This window comes from Amblyomma americanum, chromosome 3 (assembly GCF_052857255.1).
Source record: "Amblyomma americanum isolate KBUSLIRL-KWMA chromosome 3, ASM5285725v1, whole genome shotgun sequence".
NCBI lineage: Eukaryota > Metazoa > Arthropoda > Arachnida > Ixodida > Ixodidae > Amblyomma > Amblyomma americanum.
The window spans coordinates 40,530,608-40,552,457 of record NC_135499.1 but is presented as its reverse complement, the minus strand read 5'-3'; the positions used below and the strand labels follow the sequence as shown (position 1 = coordinate 40,552,457).

The 21,850-nt window shown below is 46.7% G+C and overlaps 1 protein-coding gene and 1 long non-coding RNA gene across 2 annotated transcripts in view; one reads left to right on the top strand and one right to left on the bottom strand.

Annotated features, from left to right (window-relative positions):
- The window catches only part of LOC144123694 (uncharacterized), a 92,337-nt gene extending 72,688 nt beyond the window's left edge, over positions 1-19,649 (top strand). The window contains exons 6-7 of the mRNA XM_077656475.1: positions 11,928-12,028; positions 18,613-19,649. Of these exons, the coding sequence (XP_077512601.1) occupies positions 11,928-11,976 (49 nt within the window). The 3' untranslated portion in view covers positions 11,977-12,028; positions 18,613-19,649. The remainder of the gene's footprint in view (positions 1-11,927; positions 12,029-18,612) is intronic.
- LOC144122925 (uncharacterized) lies at positions 13,262-15,610 on the bottom strand. Its single transcript, XR_013312950.1, has 4 exons — positions 15,498-15,610; positions 14,854-15,021; positions 14,571-14,755; positions 13,262-13,690 (listed from the first exon to the last, which is right to left on the bottom strand). It is a non-coding gene; the product is annotated as an uncharacterized LOC144122925 (long non-coding RNA).
- Positions 19,650-21,850: the final 2,201 nt, after the last annotated feature.

Genomic DNA, 21,850 nt, shown 5'->3' with positions numbered 1-21,850 from the left:
TGCGAACATTAGCATTAGGTTTTAAAGCTGTCACACTAGTATAGGAAGAATAGTCGTGAAAAATAAATCTATCTGCGCGGTTTTGGATATGATCAATGGAGTTTGACAGATCAGTCGAATGAGGGTCCCAAACGGAGCACGCATATTCTAGCTTGGGCCTTACAAGTGTTTTGTAAGCAAGGGTTTTTATGGAAGGGGAGGAGAATTTAAGATTTCAACTTAGAATGCCGAGAGTGCTGTTAGCCTCGTTAGATATTTTCGCTATGTGAGAGGACCACGAAATATTCTGTATTAAAATAGGTCCTTAATATTTATGAAATGTCACAGAGGACATTACTGGGCTGCCAAAATAATACGTGGGCACTACGTGACGATGGTGGCGGTGGAAAGTAATTAATGACGTTTTGCTGTCATTTCAAAATATTAAGCATGGTTTACATCATTTTTCCACTGTTTGTAAGTCGCGTTGAAAAATGACGGCGTCTGAAAAATCGTTAATCGATCGGTATATAATACGATCATCATCAAACAAACGGATGTTAGAAGGTATATCGTTAGGGAGGTCATTGATGTAGATTAAGAAGAGCAGTGGGCCAAGAACGGAACCATGAGGCACACCAGAAATCACAGGAGACAGAGGTGAGGAATGGTTATTTGCGAAAACGAACTGATGACGGCCGATCAAAAAAATACCTTGCGAGTTACAGACTAGAGGATGAAGATTTAGGCGCGAAAGTTTCAGGAAGATTTGATTATGGGGAACCTTGTCAAAAGCTTTATCGAAGTCTAAAAACATTGAATGTGCAGGTGTGTTAAGGTCTAGGTTGGAGCTGATGTCGTTTGTGAAAAGTGAAAGTTGCGTATCGCAAGATAAATTTTTAAGGAATCCATGCTGAATAGAATGAAAGAAGTTGTTGCAAATAAGAAAATTCATGAGTTGGACAAAAATGACATTCTCTATCAATTTAGAATAAACGCTAGTAATGGAACTGGAATGCCCTTACCTGTTTTCCGATCCAGCGGCACCACTCTATACGAAAATGACTGTTGAAAAATGTACGACAGGATCACACTGGTAATTCATTTGCGGTTTTTGAGTACTTTGGCGTTGATGTCGTCAACTCCAGCCGATGAGGTTAGCTTTAGTGATTCGATTAATCTGCAAATGCCGCGAGGTTCGTACGTGATATCTGGCATGTCAGGATGTTGAAGCTTAGGAAAACAAGGAAGATTGCCTTCGAAATTTTTGGTGAAAACTGAACAAAGCGCTGAGTTTAGTGGTTGCAACTTCAGTATGAGGAATAGGAATGTAGTTTTGGTCATGTATAGTTATCGATTTTTTCAGGCATGGATTAATAACCTTCCAGAATTGACTTGAGTTATTACGCAACATATCAGGAATTGAGGTAGAAAAGAATGATCGCTTAGTTTTTGCAGCTAGAGACGAAAATATTTTATCAGTGCCGCGCTTTTCTATGCGCGTGAAGTGGTACTTTGTTTTGCGGTGAGATAGAGTCGTTTCTTTTTATTGTTGAGGCGCTTTAAGGTGTTATTGAACGAGGGGGAAGACGACCGTTCGGTTACGGTAGTTGTGGGAATGTGGGCTTTGATTTATTATTGTATGTTTGATTTAAAAATTAGCCACTTATCTTCAACTGACCCACAGGAGAACGTATCAAGAAAAGAGAAACTAAACTGAGTTAACTTTCATTGAAAGCGAAGTAATCATCTCTGTTGTAGAGGGTTATTTTCTTCTTCATTTCTTTTCGGGTACGCTATACGGGATTGATACATAGCGTGAATTACGCTATGATCGCTGAGCTCGGGCCAGACAGTTAGTGCAGAAAGGTTATCAGGATCTGTGGTGAACAAAAGATCGAGCAGACTGGAAGACTTATTGTTATGCCTTGTTGGGGTGGAAATTTATTTATTTATTTATTTCAGAATACTGGACCGGTTGGTGGGTACTTTTAGTGCAAACGAACAGTATTTTCAACGGATAGGAGATAACAATTTTAAAGCAATGTAGACTACGGTTAGTTGCTATCAACACCCCTCCACCATGCCTCTCATCGCGAAAGCAGCGGAAGATATCAAAGTTAGGCAAAGCTATCTGAAGTTCAGGGTTGGCGATGGAAGAATTAACCAGGTTTCAGTTAGAACGACAACGTTGTCATTCAAGGTGCCCAAGGTGTAAGCCTCCTCAGTATCGCTTTCTTTCAGTACATCCTGTCAGTTTGCTGTATATATTTTTTTCTGAATGGTTTAAGGTTGCCTGCTGAAATACCCTGATAAAAAAGATACCGCCACCGTGCGGAAGACGTTGAAGTAACGAGCGTTAGCTGTTTGGTACCGCCATCTATCTTCCATGCGATGTATTACCACGTGATTAGGCTACTCTTCCATACCTCACGGCGAGCATGCCAGGCCAAAAACCGGGCAGACTTCTCCTGTTTCATTAAAGTTCCTACACCTCCTCCTCCTCCTCACAGCGAGCGGGCGCCTACCGCCTTGGGGTCGGATATTTTTGTCCAATTTGGGCCGGAAAAGTTTTTTGACTCACATCACATGGGCCTGTCAAAACATCGACGTGGTCCCCAGAATGCCAAACCCGAGTACGGAGCAATGGGAAAGACTGCTGTCTAGCGACCGCTGTGAAGACTAACAACGTCTGGTACACCGAGCTCAATGGGTGGCAGTGGCCAGCAAAGCCCTGGACTGAGGGCAACCGACCACTGATTAGAAGCGGACGAGCTCGACAGGGAAGACTCCTGGGGATACAACCAAGGACAGAATATCTCTGAAGGCGTCCCAAACTGCAGAAAATTAAGTTTTCTCCTCCTCGACTCTTTAGAGGGCAATTTTTTCTTACCTCAAGGCGGTAGGTGCCTGGTCACCATGAGGTATGAAATTGTGAGCTGCCGAATGCTGACGCCTAGACCGCCACTTTAAGCCTAACCATAACTAAATATTAACCAAATTAGGTGATACTGAAGTCTAATGTTCTACTTACTCATCGAGCCCGTTACGAATAGTCCATTAGTTAGATCATGACGTCAACGGTTAATTAAATATAAGCGATTAAATTTACGCGTATCCATAACTAATTATTAATTTCATTAATTATTGCTGGCTCCGAACGTGTTCTACTCATTGAGAAAATTCAAAATATCTAACTCGTTTTATGACATCATTAATTATTAATTTATAAGCGATGAAACATAGTCACGTGACTATTTATTTATGACGTCGCGGAATAATTAATAAGATTAATGAAGTATCCTGACAACCCCCGCCAAGAATACAATAGTCTAGCTGTGAAGTCATTCATTGCCGAGATATAACCATATGAAGACCACCAATCAATTAAGAATTGGAAATATCAGTGCCGTAACCAATCAATCACCAAATCGATATACTAATGACGTCACCAGTAAATCAATACTGGGTTGCTATGTCGATTTGCCATGGGGGCCGCCATCCTAGGACTTGGAAAATTTCACGCCAAAGGGAGGTGGTAGCAGACCCCAAGAAATCGAGGAACGTGGTAAGTGCTAAGGCTCTTTAAAAAAAAATATGCCGCCTTTCTGGAAGACGTTTAAGTAACGAGCGTTAGCTAGGGTGCCTCAATGCTAGCGCCGGGGTGGAGACAACTTCAGCGGCGCCGCCATATTGAATCACACGGGATCAGCGGCGCTAGCGTATGTAACGGCGCCGTTCATGCTCTCGGCACGCTTCAATGTGCTTCAACTTGAACGGCCTTTTGCCGCGAGAGCTACACTGGGCTACCAGTCGAGCATTTCGCGGTACATGGGAGAGGCCAGTTGTGATTCAATATGGCGGCGTCGCTTAAGTTGTCTCCACCCGACCCGGCGGCCCTGGCATTGTGGCACCCTAGCGTTAGCTGTTTGGTAGCGCAATCTGTCGGCCATGCGATGTATTAGCATGTGATTAGGCTGCTTTTGCATACCTCTATGGCGAGCGGACGCCTACCGCCTTGAGGTCGGATATTTTTGACCAATTTGGGCCGAAAAAGTTTTTAGACTATTTAGAGGCCATTTTCCCTTACCTCAAGGTAGTAGGTGCCCGGTCGCTAAGAGGTATGAAATTGTGAGCTGCCGAGTGCTGACGTGACGTCTACCATGTTAAGCCTAACCATAACTAAATATTAACATAATTAGGCGATATTGGTGCCTAACATGTTCTACTCATCGAGCCCATTACGAATATGCCATTAGTTACATCAAGACGTGATCTATAATTAAATATAATCAATTAAATTTAAGCCTAAATGTGACTAAATATTAACTTATTTCATATTGGTGTTTAACGTGTTCTACTCATCTAGAGGGTTCCAAATATCTAATTCGTTTTATGATGACCTGAATAATTAGTGAGTTATAAACGAGTAAACATAGGCAAGTGCCTATAGTTATTATGACGTCAGAAAATCACTTAGCTCACCAATCACCAATCGCATTGCTAAATCGATTTACAGTGGGGGCCGCTGTCTTAAATTTGTCGGTCTCAGAAAATTTCGGACCGAAGGGAGGCGCCAGCACACCTCAAGAAATCGAGAAACGTGATGAATAAGCTCACGCTCTTAAAATTGCTGGCGGTTGTCACTGCTAAACATAGAATATTGATAATTGTTTTTTTAGGAAAAGGAAATGGCGCAGTATGTGACATATCGGTGGACAGCTGAACCTCGCCGTAAGAGGAGGCGTAAAGGAGAGAGTGAAAGAAGGAAGAAAAAGGTGCCATAGTGGAGGGCTCCCGAATAATTTCGACCACCTGGGGATCTTTAATGTCCACTGACATCGCACAGCACACGGGCGCCTTTGCATTTCGCGTCAGTCGAAACGCAGGCGCCGTGGTCGGGTTCGAACCCGGGAACTCCAGGTGAGTAGCCGAGCGCTCTACCACTGAGCCACCGCGGCGGGTACAGAATATTGTGCAAAAGCAGTTTTAGCAGGTAGACACCACCGCTGCTTACCAGAAAGCGCGAATCAGTTGTCCACTGACCCTGGGAGCCAGTTATGCGCTTTCCCTTTCCTCATAATCAACGGAGTATATAATGTTAATGCCAACGCCAATGAACCCAATGGATGCCAGCAGCCTATTGAAAAATGAAAAAATTGGTTTTTAAGCAAAGGAAATTACGCAATAAATGTCTCACGTGTCTCGGTGGACACCCGAACCGCGTAGTAAGGAAAGGGGTAGAGGAGGGAGTGAAAGAAAAGAAGAAAAAGGTGCCGTAGAATAGATGGAAACATTATTAGAAGAGAAAAAAAAAATGGGTGTGGTTTAGCTCTGGTTAACCCTAGTTGAATTGCGAAAGCTTCGCTTCCGCGGCACGTCGTATACGCAGCGTCTCATTCCGACGCTCTCGAAAACTCAAACCGGTCTATTCGCAGTTGAATAGTCACTCCTGGACGTGGCACGACTTCTAGCCGGCCGCTTCTGCTGTATCTTGAGCGCACTGTCTCGTCTCCGCTTCGTTCTTTCGTTGTTGCCTCTTTCTCGCTCTCCATAACGACTACAACTACAATAAACTGAGGCGAAGCGCATATATATATATATATATATATATATATATATATATATATATATACACCCCATGAGGCGACACCTCCTCTCCCTCTGCCCCAGCGGAGCACATCTGGGGGAGCGAGCGGCGACGGCAGCGAGGTCGACGGCGGCGCCATCTGTTGGAGCGCGGCTGCGGCGTTGCTAGGCAACGGCGGCTCAAGGGCGTTAGTCGGCCGCAGCATACGGCATACAGCTGAAGTGCGCGACGAGCCGAAATGGCTAGCTGGCTGGCGTAGTGTTGCTTTCGCAACAAAACAAATCTTCCATGGTGATCCCCTATTGGTCCAGGAGTCCACGGACTTGTGCTTCACATAAAGTCCGATCCACCAGCCATTTCTGACCAGCGGGCTGAGCGGTCCGTAAAACAGCCTCCCAGGAAGAATGAGCGGGATTGGGGATGGGGGTCCTGGTTGTGGGGAAGGAAATTTGCAAAGATAGTGGAAAATATGGATCTGGGCACGCCGCAGGTGTTACAATGAGGTGGAAAGGTGGGGCGCAAGCATGAGAGACGGTGGGGTGAAATAAAGCAGCCCGTCTGCAATTGTCGCCATGTGGCGCTGGATGAGGGCGACAAGGTACTGTGTGATGGTGGGAGTGTCATCCGGCTGATTTTGTAGAATGTGGTGATTTCATGATATGTAGAAGTAGTGGTCTCCAGAATAATTTCTGGCACCTGGGGATCTTTAAAGCGCACTGACATCGCACAGCACACGGGCGCCTTTTGCGTTTCGCCTCGATCAAAACGCGGCCGCCGCGGCCGGGATCGAGCCCGGGTAATCGATCTCAGTAGCCGAGCGCCCTAGCCACTGAGTCAGTGCGGCGGGTTTTCGATGGAGGCAGAATGTGCGATGTCAGTGCACGATGCCCAGGTGGTAGAAATTATTGTGGAGCCCTCCACTATGGCCCCTGCTCTTCTTTTTCATTGCTTCACTGCCACTTTCCTCCCTTCGTTTACGGCGCGGTTCGTGTGTCCACCGAGAAGTGTGACAATAGGCGCTTTAAGAACAGGTTAACGCGATCGGTTAGGGACATATGGGGAGTAGCGGGCAGCCAGTGGGCGCATTCCTCTGTCCATTCCTCTGGTGCATTGGGAACGCAGCAGGCGCTGAGCAGTGCACACGCGCGTATTATAGGCGGTGAAGAGCGGGAACAGCCGAAATGGAAGGCTACACTTGCAGGAGTTCTGTCGACGCAACTCGCCGGGTGTCCCACCGAAGATGTTCGGCACATTATAAAAATGGGCTCTTTGAAATAAGGGAGTAATTACTCATTAGCATCCACCCGAACGCAGCCATACGGCTACAAAGGAAAGCTATGCAGCTTTCTCAGAATCCTCGTAGTTAAAAAAAAATTCTTCCTGGTCCGGGGTTCGAACCCGGGACCACCGCATTACCGGAGCACCGGGAATCCCCTCGCACTTTTTCTTTAACTACGAAGTTTCTGAGAAAGTTGTATAGCTTTCCTTTGTAGCCGTATGGTTGCGCTTGGGGGGATACTAATGAGTAATTACTCACTCATTACAAAGTTACTCCAACTTGGGGGATTCCCCTAAGCATTTGACCATAGGCTCATTGAGTTAGAAGACCACTTTTTTTTTGGCTTCGCGTTGTCAGGGGTGTAGCGCAAGAGAATACAGCTGAGCCGTGCTTACTATTAGGCTGTTTAAGTAATACTTAATTTTTAACTTGAAGCTATTCATTAGCTTCCTTATTTATTGAGAGACGTGTAGCCCACCCAAAGTAATATTCATATCAGATTTTGATAACTCAGTTACTCTAGGCGCTGTGGCCCGACTAATTCTCCCTACATCGCGCCAGAATACTTGCGCTTTCGAAAACCTTGCATGCAAAGCAACCCCTCCAGTGCACACACATGACGGAAGCCATGTATATGTCATAACGAGCACCTCTTTCCATTCCCTTGTCTGCTGAACCCTGCCGTGCACGTGACTGGTCAAAACAGTCAAATTTATTGGGGCCACAGCGCCGAGGGCAACTGCGTTTTAAAAAACTGATATTTATATTAATTACGGTGGGCTGCACGCCTCTCACTATATAAGGAGACTAAAAGCAATAGTTAAAATTGATTATCCAATGCTATTTAACCAGCCTACCAGTTCGCACATCTTAGCTGTATCCTCATGCGCAACACCGCAGACAGTGCTATGTAGAAAAAAGTGCTGTTCCATTTCTAAACGCCTATTTTTAAAAAATGCGGAACATCTTAGGTGAAACACCCGGTATACACACAGTTGGGAGCCGAAAAGGCAAATAAGCAAAAGCGACAGCAGCGCTGTAGGCACAGAAAGCCTCAGAAACAAACAGTACATTTAAAAAAACAAAATCTTAATTATGTGCGGGTGTGACGACCGGGTGGAGTGATAGTCTCATCGTGTTAATATTACAATCGGAAATTCTGCTGGGGAAAAGTGAAGATCTAAATGCACTATTGAGCAAACAAGGGAGTGGAAATGAGGGGCTCGTTATGATATACATGACGCAAGCCAACAGTCACTGAAACCAAGGAGCATAGTTTACGTTTTTCATTAATTTGGGAAGTTAATCAATAGGAATATTTATAGAGTAATTATTTAAAGATAACTGATTAGAAAGCAGAATAAAAAAACAACCACAAGCCACGGGTGGCATCCGAACCTACGACCTCCGAATTTCGCGTCCGGTGCTGTACCAACGGAGCTACGGCGACGGCCGTCCAGTCTTCTGCTTTCGGGGGTATTTATGTATTCTGTAACCTAACCTTGAGATTGTTCAGCTGCGCCACCCTCGTCCACAGTGGCGAACGTAGTACGTCTCATATTACCGCGAGTTCCTCGTGACACGTGATCAAACGGTGATGACGAGAGTTGTGCGAGAACCTTTTTATGTTACCCATGGCATCAAAACTGCTCGAATAGAAAACAAACAAAAAAATCATCCCCTATGCTCCTTGGTTTCTGTGGCTGTTGGCTTCCGTGATGCAAATGCACTATCGATTACTTCTGATAATTTTAGCGAGTCCCTTTTAGCCCACGTGTCGCTTCGGGACGTTGAACACCGAAGCTTAAAATTGATTACTTACAGCATTTCGTCGTCTAAGGAAGGCATAATGAGGCTCTCCAAGGTATGAGGCTCTCCAAGGTTTTTACTTTTCTCAGTTGTGGTGTTATCGTTGTAGATGTTATGTGAAAATTTCATCTTCCAGACATTTCTACGCGTTGCTGACACGATCCCTCCAAGAGACTCCGTATTTCTGGCCTTTTAATACTGAGGTTATAAATTCCAGATAGTAAAAAAGTCTGTTCTGTAAGGTGTACTTGGCGACTGGCATGAAGAATGTGATATAAAAATTCACATGTATGTTCGCATCTAACTATTGGGATCCACGTATTTCCCATGACTCCGAAGGAGGATGAAGCGAAATATCTTTATTTATTTATTTATTTACAATACTGCTAGTCTCAATACCGGACTGTCGAAGATGGGCAACCAGTGCAAGTGAAAGTTAAAAATAACAATACAAATTACAAACAGGCCATAACAAAGCGAACTCGACAATAAGTTTTTGATAACTACTTGTAGGTAGGTTAGCAAAGGAAAACTTGAGAATTCGGAGCAGTTAAAAAAAGCAAACAGTGATAAACAACAGAACCTGAAGCCAATTACAGCGTCATATTTACGCCTAGTGTTCTTGACTTTATGCCCCAAGCAAGCGGTGTTCTCCGCGAGTAGACGCGTGGCGTGGAGACGCGGACCCCCAAAAATTGCGCCGGCTGATTTTCCCTTCTTTTCGCATACTCTGTACACGAAGGGAGTAAGCTGTCCTGTAGCTCACTCCCTTTCACAAAACAGTGTGTGCTAGAGTACGTACTCCTGCACATGCTGCGCTCCTGCACTCGCTTCTTTTGCCGCCCGGAAGCTGCTACGCGTTGTGTTCGTCCTTCTTCTTTTCCGTCTTCCTTTCTTTGGCTATGTGCCGTTGCGCTGGAATACCATGAATGTGACTCAACAATGCCAACTAGCCCAAGAACGGACTCTGCTGCTACGCGGCTGCCACCGTCGCACATCAGTCATTGGGTAGAGTGGGACAGAGATTAGTTTGGACAGAAAAAAGGAATAAAAATGAAGTGCCCTAACAAGGGCCCCGTGCTCAGAAAGCATAAAGGACTAGGATAAACGGACAAAAACATAATTTTGGGACTAAGAAAAAAGTTTTAGAAGGGTCCCAAACCCTGCCACTGAGTAGGATAAACGAACCGACATTAGTTTGGGCAAAAGAAATAAGTAAAAATAAAATGCCCTGAAGAAGCGCTCTGTGGCCAGAAGGCACAACGGGCTAGGATAAACGGACAAAAATTATTTTGGAACTAAGAAGAAAATTTAAAAAAGGGTCCCAGCCCGTGCCCATGGGTAGGATAAACGGACAGAGATTAATTTTGAGAGAAAAAAATAAATAGAAATGAAGTGCCCTGCCCGAACTGCCAGAAAGAATAAACGGACAAAAATTATTGAGGTGCCATAAAAAGAACGAAAAATAAAGTGTCCCCACCCGTGCCACTAAGTATAGCGGGTTAGATAAACGGACATATATTAGTGTGGGCAGAGAAAAAGGAAAGAAAAATAATGTTGCCCAGTCCGTACCGCCAACGGCACAGCGGGCTTAAGGATAAACGGACAGTGCGCATCATCTCGGCTAGCCCGTAATCTTGCTCTGTCACGAGCAATGGGCTATTGTTTCGCTCGGGCGCCTCACCTGCTGTGTCTGCAGTGTTCCCTGAAGCATTCCCTGAAGTGCGCTCATAGGTATGGGACCACTCCAGCTGGTGTTTTCGCTAGCCAAATCAGGTCTGAAGATGGAAGCTGGACGCTGTTAGGTCCATTAGCCGAGTCGACATCATCATAATCAGCCTGACTACGCCCACTGCAAGGCAAAGGCCTCCCCCACATCTCTCCAATTAACCTGTCCTTCGCCAGCAGCACCCACAGTATGCCCGCGAACTTCTCAACCGCCCACCTAACTTTCTGCCGGCCCCTGACACGCTTGACTTGTCTTGGAATCAATTCCGTTACCTTTAAAGACCTGCGGTTGCCTTGCCTTCGCATCACATGCCGTGCCCAAGAACATTTTTTCCTCTTGATTTCGACAATAGGATGTCATTAACCCGCGTTTGTTTCGTCACCCACTCTGCCCGCTTCCGGTCTGTTAACGTTACACCTATCATTATTCTTTCCATAGCTCGATGCGTTGTCCCTAACTTGCGCTGAACACTTTTCCTAACACTCCACGTTTCTGCCCCGTAGGTAAGCACCGGTATGACCGGAGTAGAATTGGGGATATCTTCTAAGGCGTAGTGGGCGTGATCAGCTGAAAATGGTTGCAGACAACTTTAACGCGACCGCCGCCTTGCACGCCTACAAGGGGAAGGTGTCCGTGCGTACTCGTGTTGACATTACAGTGGCGCGGCCAGGAACACTGCATTGAATACAGCAGACAGGGCAAAGCCAGCATGAAGGTCAGATGAGTGCAGACCTGCAAACAATTTTGTTTTCAGTCACGCACGTATAGCTGCCGAGAATAAAATTATGGGGGCATCTAATAAATTCTATCCATGTGTAAATGACAGAGCGTTACCTTTCGCTGAGTGTGGCGTTTAGTTATGTCACTGAGTTCACAGCGCACATCTCTCCGCCTGCTTTGAAGCAGTCGCCGGGCTAGACGGGTTCTAGTTGAAGTCTTGGCTTGGCGTACATGGCGACGCCGAGGGCAACGTTCTCAACGCCAACGCCACTAAACGCCGGCGTCCTATTGCAGCAGGAGGGGTGATAACGCCATTCGCGTGCCGCGTTTCTGCCACGCATAACAGCCACGGATATCAGATGACGGCGGGGTTTTCGCACAGTGAGCCAAGTAATGCGAGACATGCTCTTGCATCGAACGCTCCTGGCTGCTGTCACAGGTTTCCAGTATTACCATTACACCGAGGCCAATTTAACACCGCGTGTTGCGTCGGGAAAGCTTTTCGGAGTGTGCAGCCTGGCTGCCGTTGTCTTATGACGTCAGCTATGAGATCACTATTGACGAGGTGTTCGATTTGTGCGATGTCCTTCCGCGGTAATGGGATAGGGGAGGTCGCTAGCCATGTCGGCCACGCGTGCCGGAAATTGGGCCCTTTCGTCGATAGGGGCGGCGTAGTCACCTCTGCTTTGCCCCTGCGGACAAGTCAAGGGGCACATGTGAGTGCGTGTAAACACAGTTTGCTTGGAAGTGCAACTCTGTTGTCCGCTTTTGGCTGCGAATGCCTCGAGCGGCTTCTCATCTGACAGACGCCATCCTCGCAGAGTGCTCCGACTGGTGGGCTCCGTGGTGGTGGGGGCGGTGGAGACCTAGGCCCACACCTGCGGCGGGGACAAGCCCGCCCACCACTGTCGCCTTGCGCACGGTACGTATATGGCGAAGGAAGTAGACGAGAGCGAGCAAGAGGAAAGGCCAGGCGGGGAAGTGGGGACGCATAGAAAAGGGACAGGGTAAGGACATGCGTGCTTCAGTCAAAATCTAGCAAAAGGACTATGCGCCACCGCGAATCTAAATAAATCGTTGTGTTCCTTACAGGCGCGTACGTAACCCGCGCACGCGCCCGTCATGGCGACGTCGCGTTGGCCAAAGCGAGACCTTCACTTTAGCGGCGTTTGACCGCCGACGCGTTCGGCGGCTTCAGCGCACTCCGATCGCAGTGGCGGAGACTTGAAGCACGTCTCTATTTCATGCCGAGTGCGCCAGCCGCCGCCGGCCCGACCAGACCGATGCGTCCACGGGCCGATGCTGCCGCACGGTTTGTAAATACCAACTATGAGCTGCGGCCAGACAGGATGGCCTCCCGATCGAGAAAAACCACGTGATTTACTCCGCACTTTTCTCCCTGGCTGTTGTTTGGGCAGGGCGTTTCCCGAGTTCTTTTTCCTCCAAGAAGCAGGACCCCTCGCTTCAGCACCAATTCGTTGTTGCCGCTAGAGTGTGTCTCACGTTCACTGTGAACGAAAGGCGCACGAAGCTTTCGCATTGTCTGAAGATGCCCGCATTGCAGTTTTTTTTAGTTATGAAACGCACAACATTTTGAGATCACTTCCGGACTTTCAAAGCTTCTAGGCTTAATGAATACGCGTTGTTTGACGTCAGAAAGAACGAGAGGTTCTAGCAGGCTAAAGATTTTGGTTCAGAGAGGGGTCACAATGAATAACTCTTCCTCTTTGTCACCGTTAAATAAATATTGCCAGAATTGTAAATGCAAAGCTGTTCTTTTAAGCATTTTACCGAGTATGCAGAATCAAGTTGTTTCTAACAGCGCTGGAATCACGGGGGCCGTGGTCTGGCGGCAGCCGCCTGTTTTTCCCCGTATGTGGCGCAGCACGGTCGTCAGCGCACCGCCGCGCACCCGTTAAGTTGAAGCCACCCTGCCGCCAGATCGGGCAGAGGGCCGATAATGAGAGCCGCCATGTGATTTTACCCCAGCCGGTGGGACGCGCGAATGCAGTGGCACGTTTCTCTTGTGAGTAGTTTTCTCGTCTTGCATTAGAGGTCTAAGCATTACTGACAAGTCGGCATTTCATGAGAAATTGATTGCTGAAGGCAAGAAAACAAGCACAGGCGTTTGAAGTGTTTACTCAGTCCATCTAACCATGCAGTTAAGCGCGCTGCAAAGACGAGCTTTGAGGTGCGCGAGTTATCTTCCGCTAAACTGACAGAGAGTGCCGGATACTACGTTCTGTATGGCAACACTGTTATAAAACCGTGTTCATTAAGAAAATGAGGAGCCTATTTTCTTTCGAAACATCACACTTCCGCTCACGAGATATGGGCAGCATGCTTAGCGATAGTGCAAAAACCACACAGTTGACACTGCACAAATCTTCAAGAGCACCCGAAGGCTTTTCAATGCTGTCATAAACAGCAAAGTAGCTTGTCCGGTGGTCTGGTCCGCTGAAGGTGCTGAGAACAGCTGGCTTATGCAGCACTTCACAGTCACGGGTCTTACAATGTGTGACCTGGGTCGACACGTCACACCCTTGGGCACACTGCCAGCACTTTCGTGGTCTGTTTCAGTTTCCTGGAACAAATTTCAAAGTGAACAAGTGTTTACAATGGCATTACAGTGGCGGTACTAAAAAGCAATTGTAACAAATGTTATTCTTTGTTGCTTATGTTGTAAATGTCCTTGCTGCCCTACAAAGAAAAAAAAATTGCTTCTTGCATGATGCGTCACGTTACGTTGAGGAAGACGATGTGTCACAGTTCTTCTTATTATTATATATTTTGAAATCAAAACTCTTATCCCTTTTCTGTTCCTGAGGAAGAATCCTCGGGTGTTGCGTTCCCGCTGCTTTTATTTTTTATTAACAGAGTACAGGTGAATAGCCATCTGATTCTTGGGCGATCCCCCATTGTTGGTATGTGCCAACTTTTGATAGGTTAACAACAACAACGCTAGGCCAGCACTCTGGAAAAAAACGCCTTTCCTGGCCCGTCATGCACAGAGATAGAAGGCGTGATACAGAATAATAAAGCACAGCTGAGTCAAGGGAGAAAGCTACCATATGACTAAGTTTCATAATACAGAAATATTTTTTTTACTTGAGCACTGCAACCTTAGAGCCATCATACATATGTTCTTAATTTCCCAGAAATTACTGATTTTCACCTCCCTCAGTTAGCTCATATTTCAAAACATTTGGTCATTTAGTGTACTGCTCCTGACCTGATAATAAACAAAACCAGTAACATGTGGTCCTCAACAGCTAAAAAAAATGTGCACTCTGGCGTCACATTTCTGAGCCCTAGCATAAAGTCTTGCAGGAAAAAGAGACAGCAGCACTTAATATGATGCTGGAAATGTTTTCTTGGTGCTTAGAGCATACATATTGCTGCAAACATAGCGCTTGTGCTGCCAAACTGCAGTGAAACGTTCCTGACAGGACATCGAGGCTCACCACAGGAGCAACTGCTGAATAGATTTCAGCTGCAGCACACAGGAAGTCGAGGCCATTCCAAGGTTCTCCACTGGATGTGTCCAGCTCAGCGGGGCCAGATGTAGGGGAACGGCCATCGTCAGTGGCACATGCTGCGGCTTCTTGTTCTTGTGGACCTGCGTTAGCCGGCAGATCTTTGCATCCACCTGCAAAAACATTAACATGCATGCGTACGTTTAGCTCGAATGCTAAGTAAAACATGAGTCACAGTCTCGTATGAAGTAAATAAATATAAACAAGCTACCTGTTAAATCTTAACAACTGGCCTGCGGAGTCCCTCGACCGTTTCCTGTACACAGGTGGGAAGATTGTGGGGAGATAACCGGGATGTGTTTCAATGGTTGTCTTTTCCCCATTGACAAAGTGCTTTGATGATATTCTTGTGTTGTCATTTGGGCTCCAGTCTTCACCACTGAAATATAATGCAACCAAATGCACACAACACTGCAAAAGCAATTCATCCCCTAAGACAACGCATGCAAATCTGCGCCAGAAGCGCAATCACATAAGGGAATGACGAACGGCAGTGGGACCTGAATTAATCACCTGCGATTCGCCCCGCAAGGCGTGCTGCGTTAATTCAAGGTACTTCGACACGCACGCGCTAACGTTGTGAGTACGCAATTGAGTACCGTGCATAAGAAAAAACCGCGACCAAGAACCCCGCTTTCGAATGCGACGAAACTCGATTTGAAGACCGCTGTTCTCATAGAACCAGAAAAACGTCTTCTTAACGCAGGAGCGCGACCACAATTTGACGATACCAAGCGAGAAAACTACTAGCGGCGAATTTAATGAATGCTCAACACTCTAGCTTCATTCAGCCGCTCCGAATTGTTGCTTTTTTTTCCATAGCTTCACACGAATTATAACACCAGCGCAACTTACTTGACGCACTGCGACGATTCACTTCTGTCGCCGGGCCGACTCGTACGGCCTTGCAGGAAAACGAAACAGCTTCACGGCTCCGTTCCCTTCTCGGCTATGGCAGTCCTTCACGCAACAGTATCTCCGGCCAGTTTTTTTTTTCCCCGAATACGACCGACATCCATGGTGTAGGATGGTCGAGATAAAGCTCCCAGAAAATCCGGAAAGCTGCGCAACCTCGCTGTTGGCGCCTTTCTCGGGAAGCGGAGCCGGCCGGACCGCGCCGAGCTGCCTACTCAATGCTTGTCCCCTTTGGCCACGAGAGGCGGCACATGAACCGGCAAACTACTCTGCAGGTTGCCTATAATGCGATCTGGCAATTCCCGCAAAAAAATCGCTACTGGGTTCTACGGAGCGAGAAAATCTTTTGCGTGCATGAGGGTTAAACGTGAGACTGAGCGAGCAATGCCCGCGTCTCGTCAACCTCACCGTGTTCCGCTTTGCACCGCATTGGTTATTTCGCTTTTAGTACGACGTTCTTGCGGTCTAGTTGGTTCATTTTCGGGGAAGGTCAGAAACTGCGCAAAACGACGAGGACAAGGAAACGAACGCAACACCATGGGCGCAGACTGTCAACTTCTTGTTTGCCCGTGGTGTCGTGTACGTTTGTTTACCTTCTGTCGTCGTCCTTTTGTGCGGTTGCTAACCTTCCTTAGTTATTTTATTGTCGGGGATGGTGAAGCAGTAAACCATCATGCCCCTGAGCAAAGTAAGCAAAGACAGGTGTGATAGCGCAGTAGCTTGTTTGGTGGGACAGTTCTTAGACAGTTTTAGTTGTGCGTCCGCAAAGGCTTGGTGCACGCAAGGAGCATGCGGGGGCGATAGTGCGCATGCGCAGGACGCAAGCGCAATGTCATTTTTTATTTAACCTTTACAGACTTGTATTTTGAAAACTGTGAGCAATACGCCGTTACTTTCTGTTGTGCTGGATTGTACAGCGAAGTGGACGTTATGCACAACCCCCGTCATAAGTATGCAGCCCAAGGGGCTTGATTCTAAGCTGTTTAATAGGGCTCCGAAGTACATCCAGCAGTCCAAATCTTGGGAGGATTGAGGACGCGAAGACATTCCTCTTCAGAGAAGTTACGGTCGCTGAAGGTGCATAACGAGGCATACACCAGCTGGCCTTACAAACGAACCCCTTTGGTCGTATACTTTAGACGGGGGGTGTTCCTCGTATGGATCAACAATTAGACATTAATCAGAGTAAATAACCTAATAAACTTTATAATTTCTGCTTTAGGAGGCAATGTTATATTGCAAAATTTATCCGTGTACGGAGAACGTTAGTCTGGTTTTTAATTTTTTTTTTGCTCGGCAACGTATATAGTTCGAAGTATCGAAGGAAAACTTGCTCAATTGGCTTCCCCACATTACCTAACTATATATACAATGTCATCGCTGTGCATGGTGTTGCCGCCTAAATCTAGTTAACTTATACATAATCACATGCACTAACTGCACCTGTATTTGAAATGCATTAGAAATGCGAGAAGCGATTCTTTATAATTATGCAATGCTGGAAAGCCGACTCAACGAGCTTTCAGGTGCGTATTTCTGACGGTCGATATGTGGGACCATACTGCCGGTTAAGAATATTTAAAAACAGCTGACATTCGAAGTTGACAGCAATAAATTTTGCAATACAACCTTGCCTCTAAATCAAAAGTAAAAAAGCCTATCAAAGTTAATCTAACTACTGGTACATTTGAAGCCGCCGCGGAGGCTGAGTGGTTATGGCGCTCGGCTGCCGGCCCGAAAGACGCGGGTTCGATCCCGGCCGCGGCGGTCGAATTTCGATGGAGGCGAAATTCTAGAGGCCCGTGTGCTGTGCGATGTCAGTGCAAGTAAAAGAACCCCCGGTGGTCGAAATTTCCGGAACCCTTCACTACGGCGTCCCTCATAGCCTGAGTCGCTTTGGGACGTTAAATCCTCCATAAACCATGGTACATTTCAGGTACATAATGTCTGCCTTACTGTAAAATCCAGCTCAGAAGACCACAACGACGTAACTAAGTATATAAAATAAAAATCTGAAAAAGCGACAACACTCACCCTGTATATAAAGTATCAATTGGAAAGAAAAAATGTATCTGTCCCGCTCTTTCTCCTCCCTATTTAAACACACACACACACACACACGCACACGCACACACACACAGTTAGGGTAACAGAATCGGGGCACGGCATTCAGGCTTTGTTTTTTTTATTGGAGAGGGATACGCTCTGTTTTGGGGAACTGTTGTAGCAAGAGGTAAGGCAGAAAAGACCTAACTTTTTCATAAAGCACGTTTAACCTTGTTTTATCCATTCAATACTCCTCATTCATTTGGCCGCATGTACTGTCGGGGCTATGAGCTCCTAAGACGCATGAGCTACGAACGACAGCTTTATTATTACCCACTCGATCTAAACCTCACTTGTGGAGATGAAAGCCGATCTCAAGTTCTTTAATATGTGGTAGTAAAATGATGTGGTCTCGCCTCGTAAACAATGAGAATTTAGAAGCACCATGTGCTTTTCCGCCTAGCAGTACCTGCGACTCATGCTGATGTATACGGTTTTCGATAAAACCAATCTTGCTGTTTAATCGTTTATGCTTTGTTATGGGCGACAGGCGGAAGCCTTCTTAAAGATGGTGGCAAGTGGGCGGGTGTTGGGTAGAGATGGTTAAGTTACCGCGCTGATGATGGATCGGTGGAGGCTCGCGGGTAGGACATGCACTTTCCCAGCTGGGTGCCTGGATGTGCACTCACCAAAGGGTGCTCAACACTATATATACGATCAATACTAATAATTTTTGTAGATATTGTATCAACGTATTTACATTCAATAACGTGCATTTTTGGTAGCGTGTGCTTGCGTAAATAAGTGAGTATGCGTAGTTTTAAGAATTCGCCATTGTTGATCAGCCACAACTTTCAAATTTGTATTTTCAGTGCATGCATGAATGTGCGGCGGAAAGTAACACCAGAAAAGTGTAGTTCGTTTATCCTGCATAGAATAAATCGGCGAAATATATTTTCAGTTCCAGTATACGCAACGTGAGCTGCGACGTTACGCCTCTGTCGCGCAGGGATGCGGAGCGGTGACCCTCCTGCGTGGGCCCTGCGCGTGCGTGTGAGCGAGGCCGGATTCACGGATGCGAGTGGACGAGTGAGGCCCGCTGAGGTGGTTTCGCCGACTGTGTTTCGGTTGTGGAAGGAGGAAGGGGCCCCCCTTCCTTATTGCAGATGCACAGAAAAAGACACTGCGATCGCTGTAAAACACGCAGCCACTTGACGTCCAATTAGGGTGTACAAGTTCTACCGGGCTATAGCAAACACAGGTGAAAAACTCGCAGGACGATTGCAATTCTCGGTAATGCTTACTTTTGGGGAAAACTTAAAGCGTCTTCTCGGCCGAAATCCCTCCGTGCAAGCCATCGATCGAAGCTCAAGTGCAGCGCCGGCGTCGCGAACATCAATGCAACTGCTTGTTATATTGAAATAAATATCGAAATAGCTGCGCTGTAATTGCGAATTTCCGAGTACCGTTATCGTCCTGGGAGCCTTTTCCACCGAGTGCGACCTTTTCCCAGTTTGGAGCTCGGCTTCTGCGTGCCGAAGGCATGTGCCATGCGCTCTCTCAGCGCACTTTCACCACGATGTCCAGCAACTAGAGCCGTCCTGCTCGGGAGCCCACATGGACTTGAGGCGGGCAGCCTCTGCAGCTCGACGGGCAACACTGATTGCGCGCCGGAGTTGGCGCCCTCTACTCTGCAAGCGATCCAGCTGACGAGCCAGGCCCCGTGTTCATGCTGCTGATCCTGGACAATTGCGCCGAGAGCTGCTTCCTTCTTGAACCCCAGCTGCTCCGCTCGCCAGAACGATCCGTCTGGGACAGACGCATCCTTCTGCGCGCGTCGGAAAATGCCGCCAAGTCTCGTAAAATCATGTAAATAAGGCTCAGCAACAACGGAAATCGAAAGAAACTCACGACAGACCGCGCACTGGTCATCCGTCGGCGTCGGTGGTCGCGAGAGACTCCTCCCAATTGATTCAGTGGAGAAGTCTGCTTGTGTGGGACCGGCCGAGGAAGCCCACAACCAGCGACGCTCGTCTAGCATGCATGTCTGCTGTTCGCTTCTGTGTTCCTTGAGGAGTTGTGTGCGCTGAACGTGCAAATGAGGCCCAAGCTGTTACGACTCTCTCCTCTTACACATGTGTTGGCATTAAATTTGAAGTGGAGATACCTGCGTGGTTCTATTTTCATGCGATCATGAATATTTATACAAAGCATACCAAGGGTGAACTTAGAATGGGATGACGTTTAACGGTCATTTGATTTTTAAAATTGTTTAATGATAGCACAAATGACTGGCTCAAAGGTCCTGCACAAATGCGAATAAAACGGGAACGAAGCCGGAGGTTCGGTGTACACGGCGCGATGCCCGCGCAGTTTTTTGTAGCTTAGGAAAGGAGCGTGAAGTTTAGGGCTGCTCTCCCTCCCGGTCTCTCGTCGGGGATGACGACGCGTCACCTTATTGCGGTCGCGTGTAGCCGCCGCTGCACCACTGGGCGGCGGCGACAGCAGCAGCGAGTGCGCTCGACCAACGTCCGGACAACGATGGCCCAACAAAGACTGGACCCATGCGACCGCCTCCCGCAGCATTAAAACTGGCTGCGCCTCTCTTGGATGGGGCCCGGCTACTTTGAAAAAGGAGCATAAAAAAAATGACGGCCAAATGCCAGCGAGCTGGGCTCGCACTTCGGTTTTCACTTGGGTTCGAGCCCGGTTATTTGTACATACTATCAGTCCAGCTGGACTAAGATAGGAGTGGGTACGACATCAAAATTTATAAACGCAGGCCAGTACGATAAAACAGCCAGTATAGTCAAACACAGTTCATAAAATACAGTCAATGTAATGTACAAATTATGTGCACTCCTGCGTTAAATATTTGCACATGAGGGTAGCAAATTGCTCTCGGGATTGGGCATTCACAACGTGGTTAAAAAGGCTGTTCCAATCGGACGAGGTGGCAGGAAAAAAAGAGTATTTAAAACAGTCTTTAAAAACTTTTTCTACCTGGACGTGTTTGTTATGTTTATTACGAGTGACGCGTGTCTTTGCTTCGTTAATGTATTGTTCTGTCTTAACCAAGACTAAACCATTTATTACACAATAAAACACAGTTAGTCGTTTTTCTTTTCGTCTGTTGGAAAGAAGAGGCACATCTGCTTGGGCATAAAGAGGGGTCACTGAATCCAATCGTCGGTACCGGGAGAAAATGAAGCGTAGCGCCCGTCTCTGTATCTGCTCAAGCTTAGAGACAGACTTTTTGGTATATGGGTCCCATATTTCGCATGCGTAATCAAGTAAAGGCCGTACAAGCATCTTGTACGCTGTCAGTTTTGTGTCCGTAGAAGCCTGTTTTAGGACGCGCCTAATGTAGCCTAATCGCTTGTTTCCCTTCGCGACAATGTTGTCAATTTGTTTTGCCCAGCTAAGATTTGAGGTGATGGTCACGCCGAGGTACTTGTGTTCAGTTACTCTGGAAAGCGGGTTACCTTGCAAGTTATACACATAGTTCAGGGGCTCAAGCTTGTGAGCTTTATGTCATGCAAACTGTCTTGTGCGGGTTCAGTGACATCTGCCATTCCGTACACCAATTATCTATTTTTGAGCAGATAATCACTAAGCTGAATTTGGTCCTTAACGGATCTAATTTCATGGTAGATAATACAATCGTCTGCGAATAGCCTCGCTTTACTGGTGAATCCCGGATCATGTCATTAATGTATATCAGGAATAAGAGGGGGCCAAGAACTGACCCCTGGGGTACACCCGATCTAACTTCGCAACAATCGGACCTCTTATCCCCAATGACAACATACTGTCTGCGACCTCTTAGGAAGTCCTCTACCCATCGAACTACACAGTTATGTCCCAAAACAGTTTTACCTTAATTTGAAGCTTTCTGTGGTCAACCTTGTCGAAGGCTTTTTTGAAGTCTAAGAATATAACATCCATCTGTCCCCTGCAGTCAATCGTTTTACAAAAATCATGACAACATTCCAATAGTTGCGTCACTGTTGACAAGCCCTCCCGAAAGCCATGTTGGTATTCACTAAAAAAATCATTGCGCGTTAAGTGCTGGCGAATGTGTTTTGATACAATATTCTCTAAAAGCTTACAACACACTGATGTTAGTGCTATTGGCCTGAAATTGGAAACATTAGCAGTGTCACCATCCTTAAAAACTGGGGTAACCTTACCGATCTTCCAGTAATCAGGAAGCGTACCTGTGGTTAAAGATTTCTTACAAATTA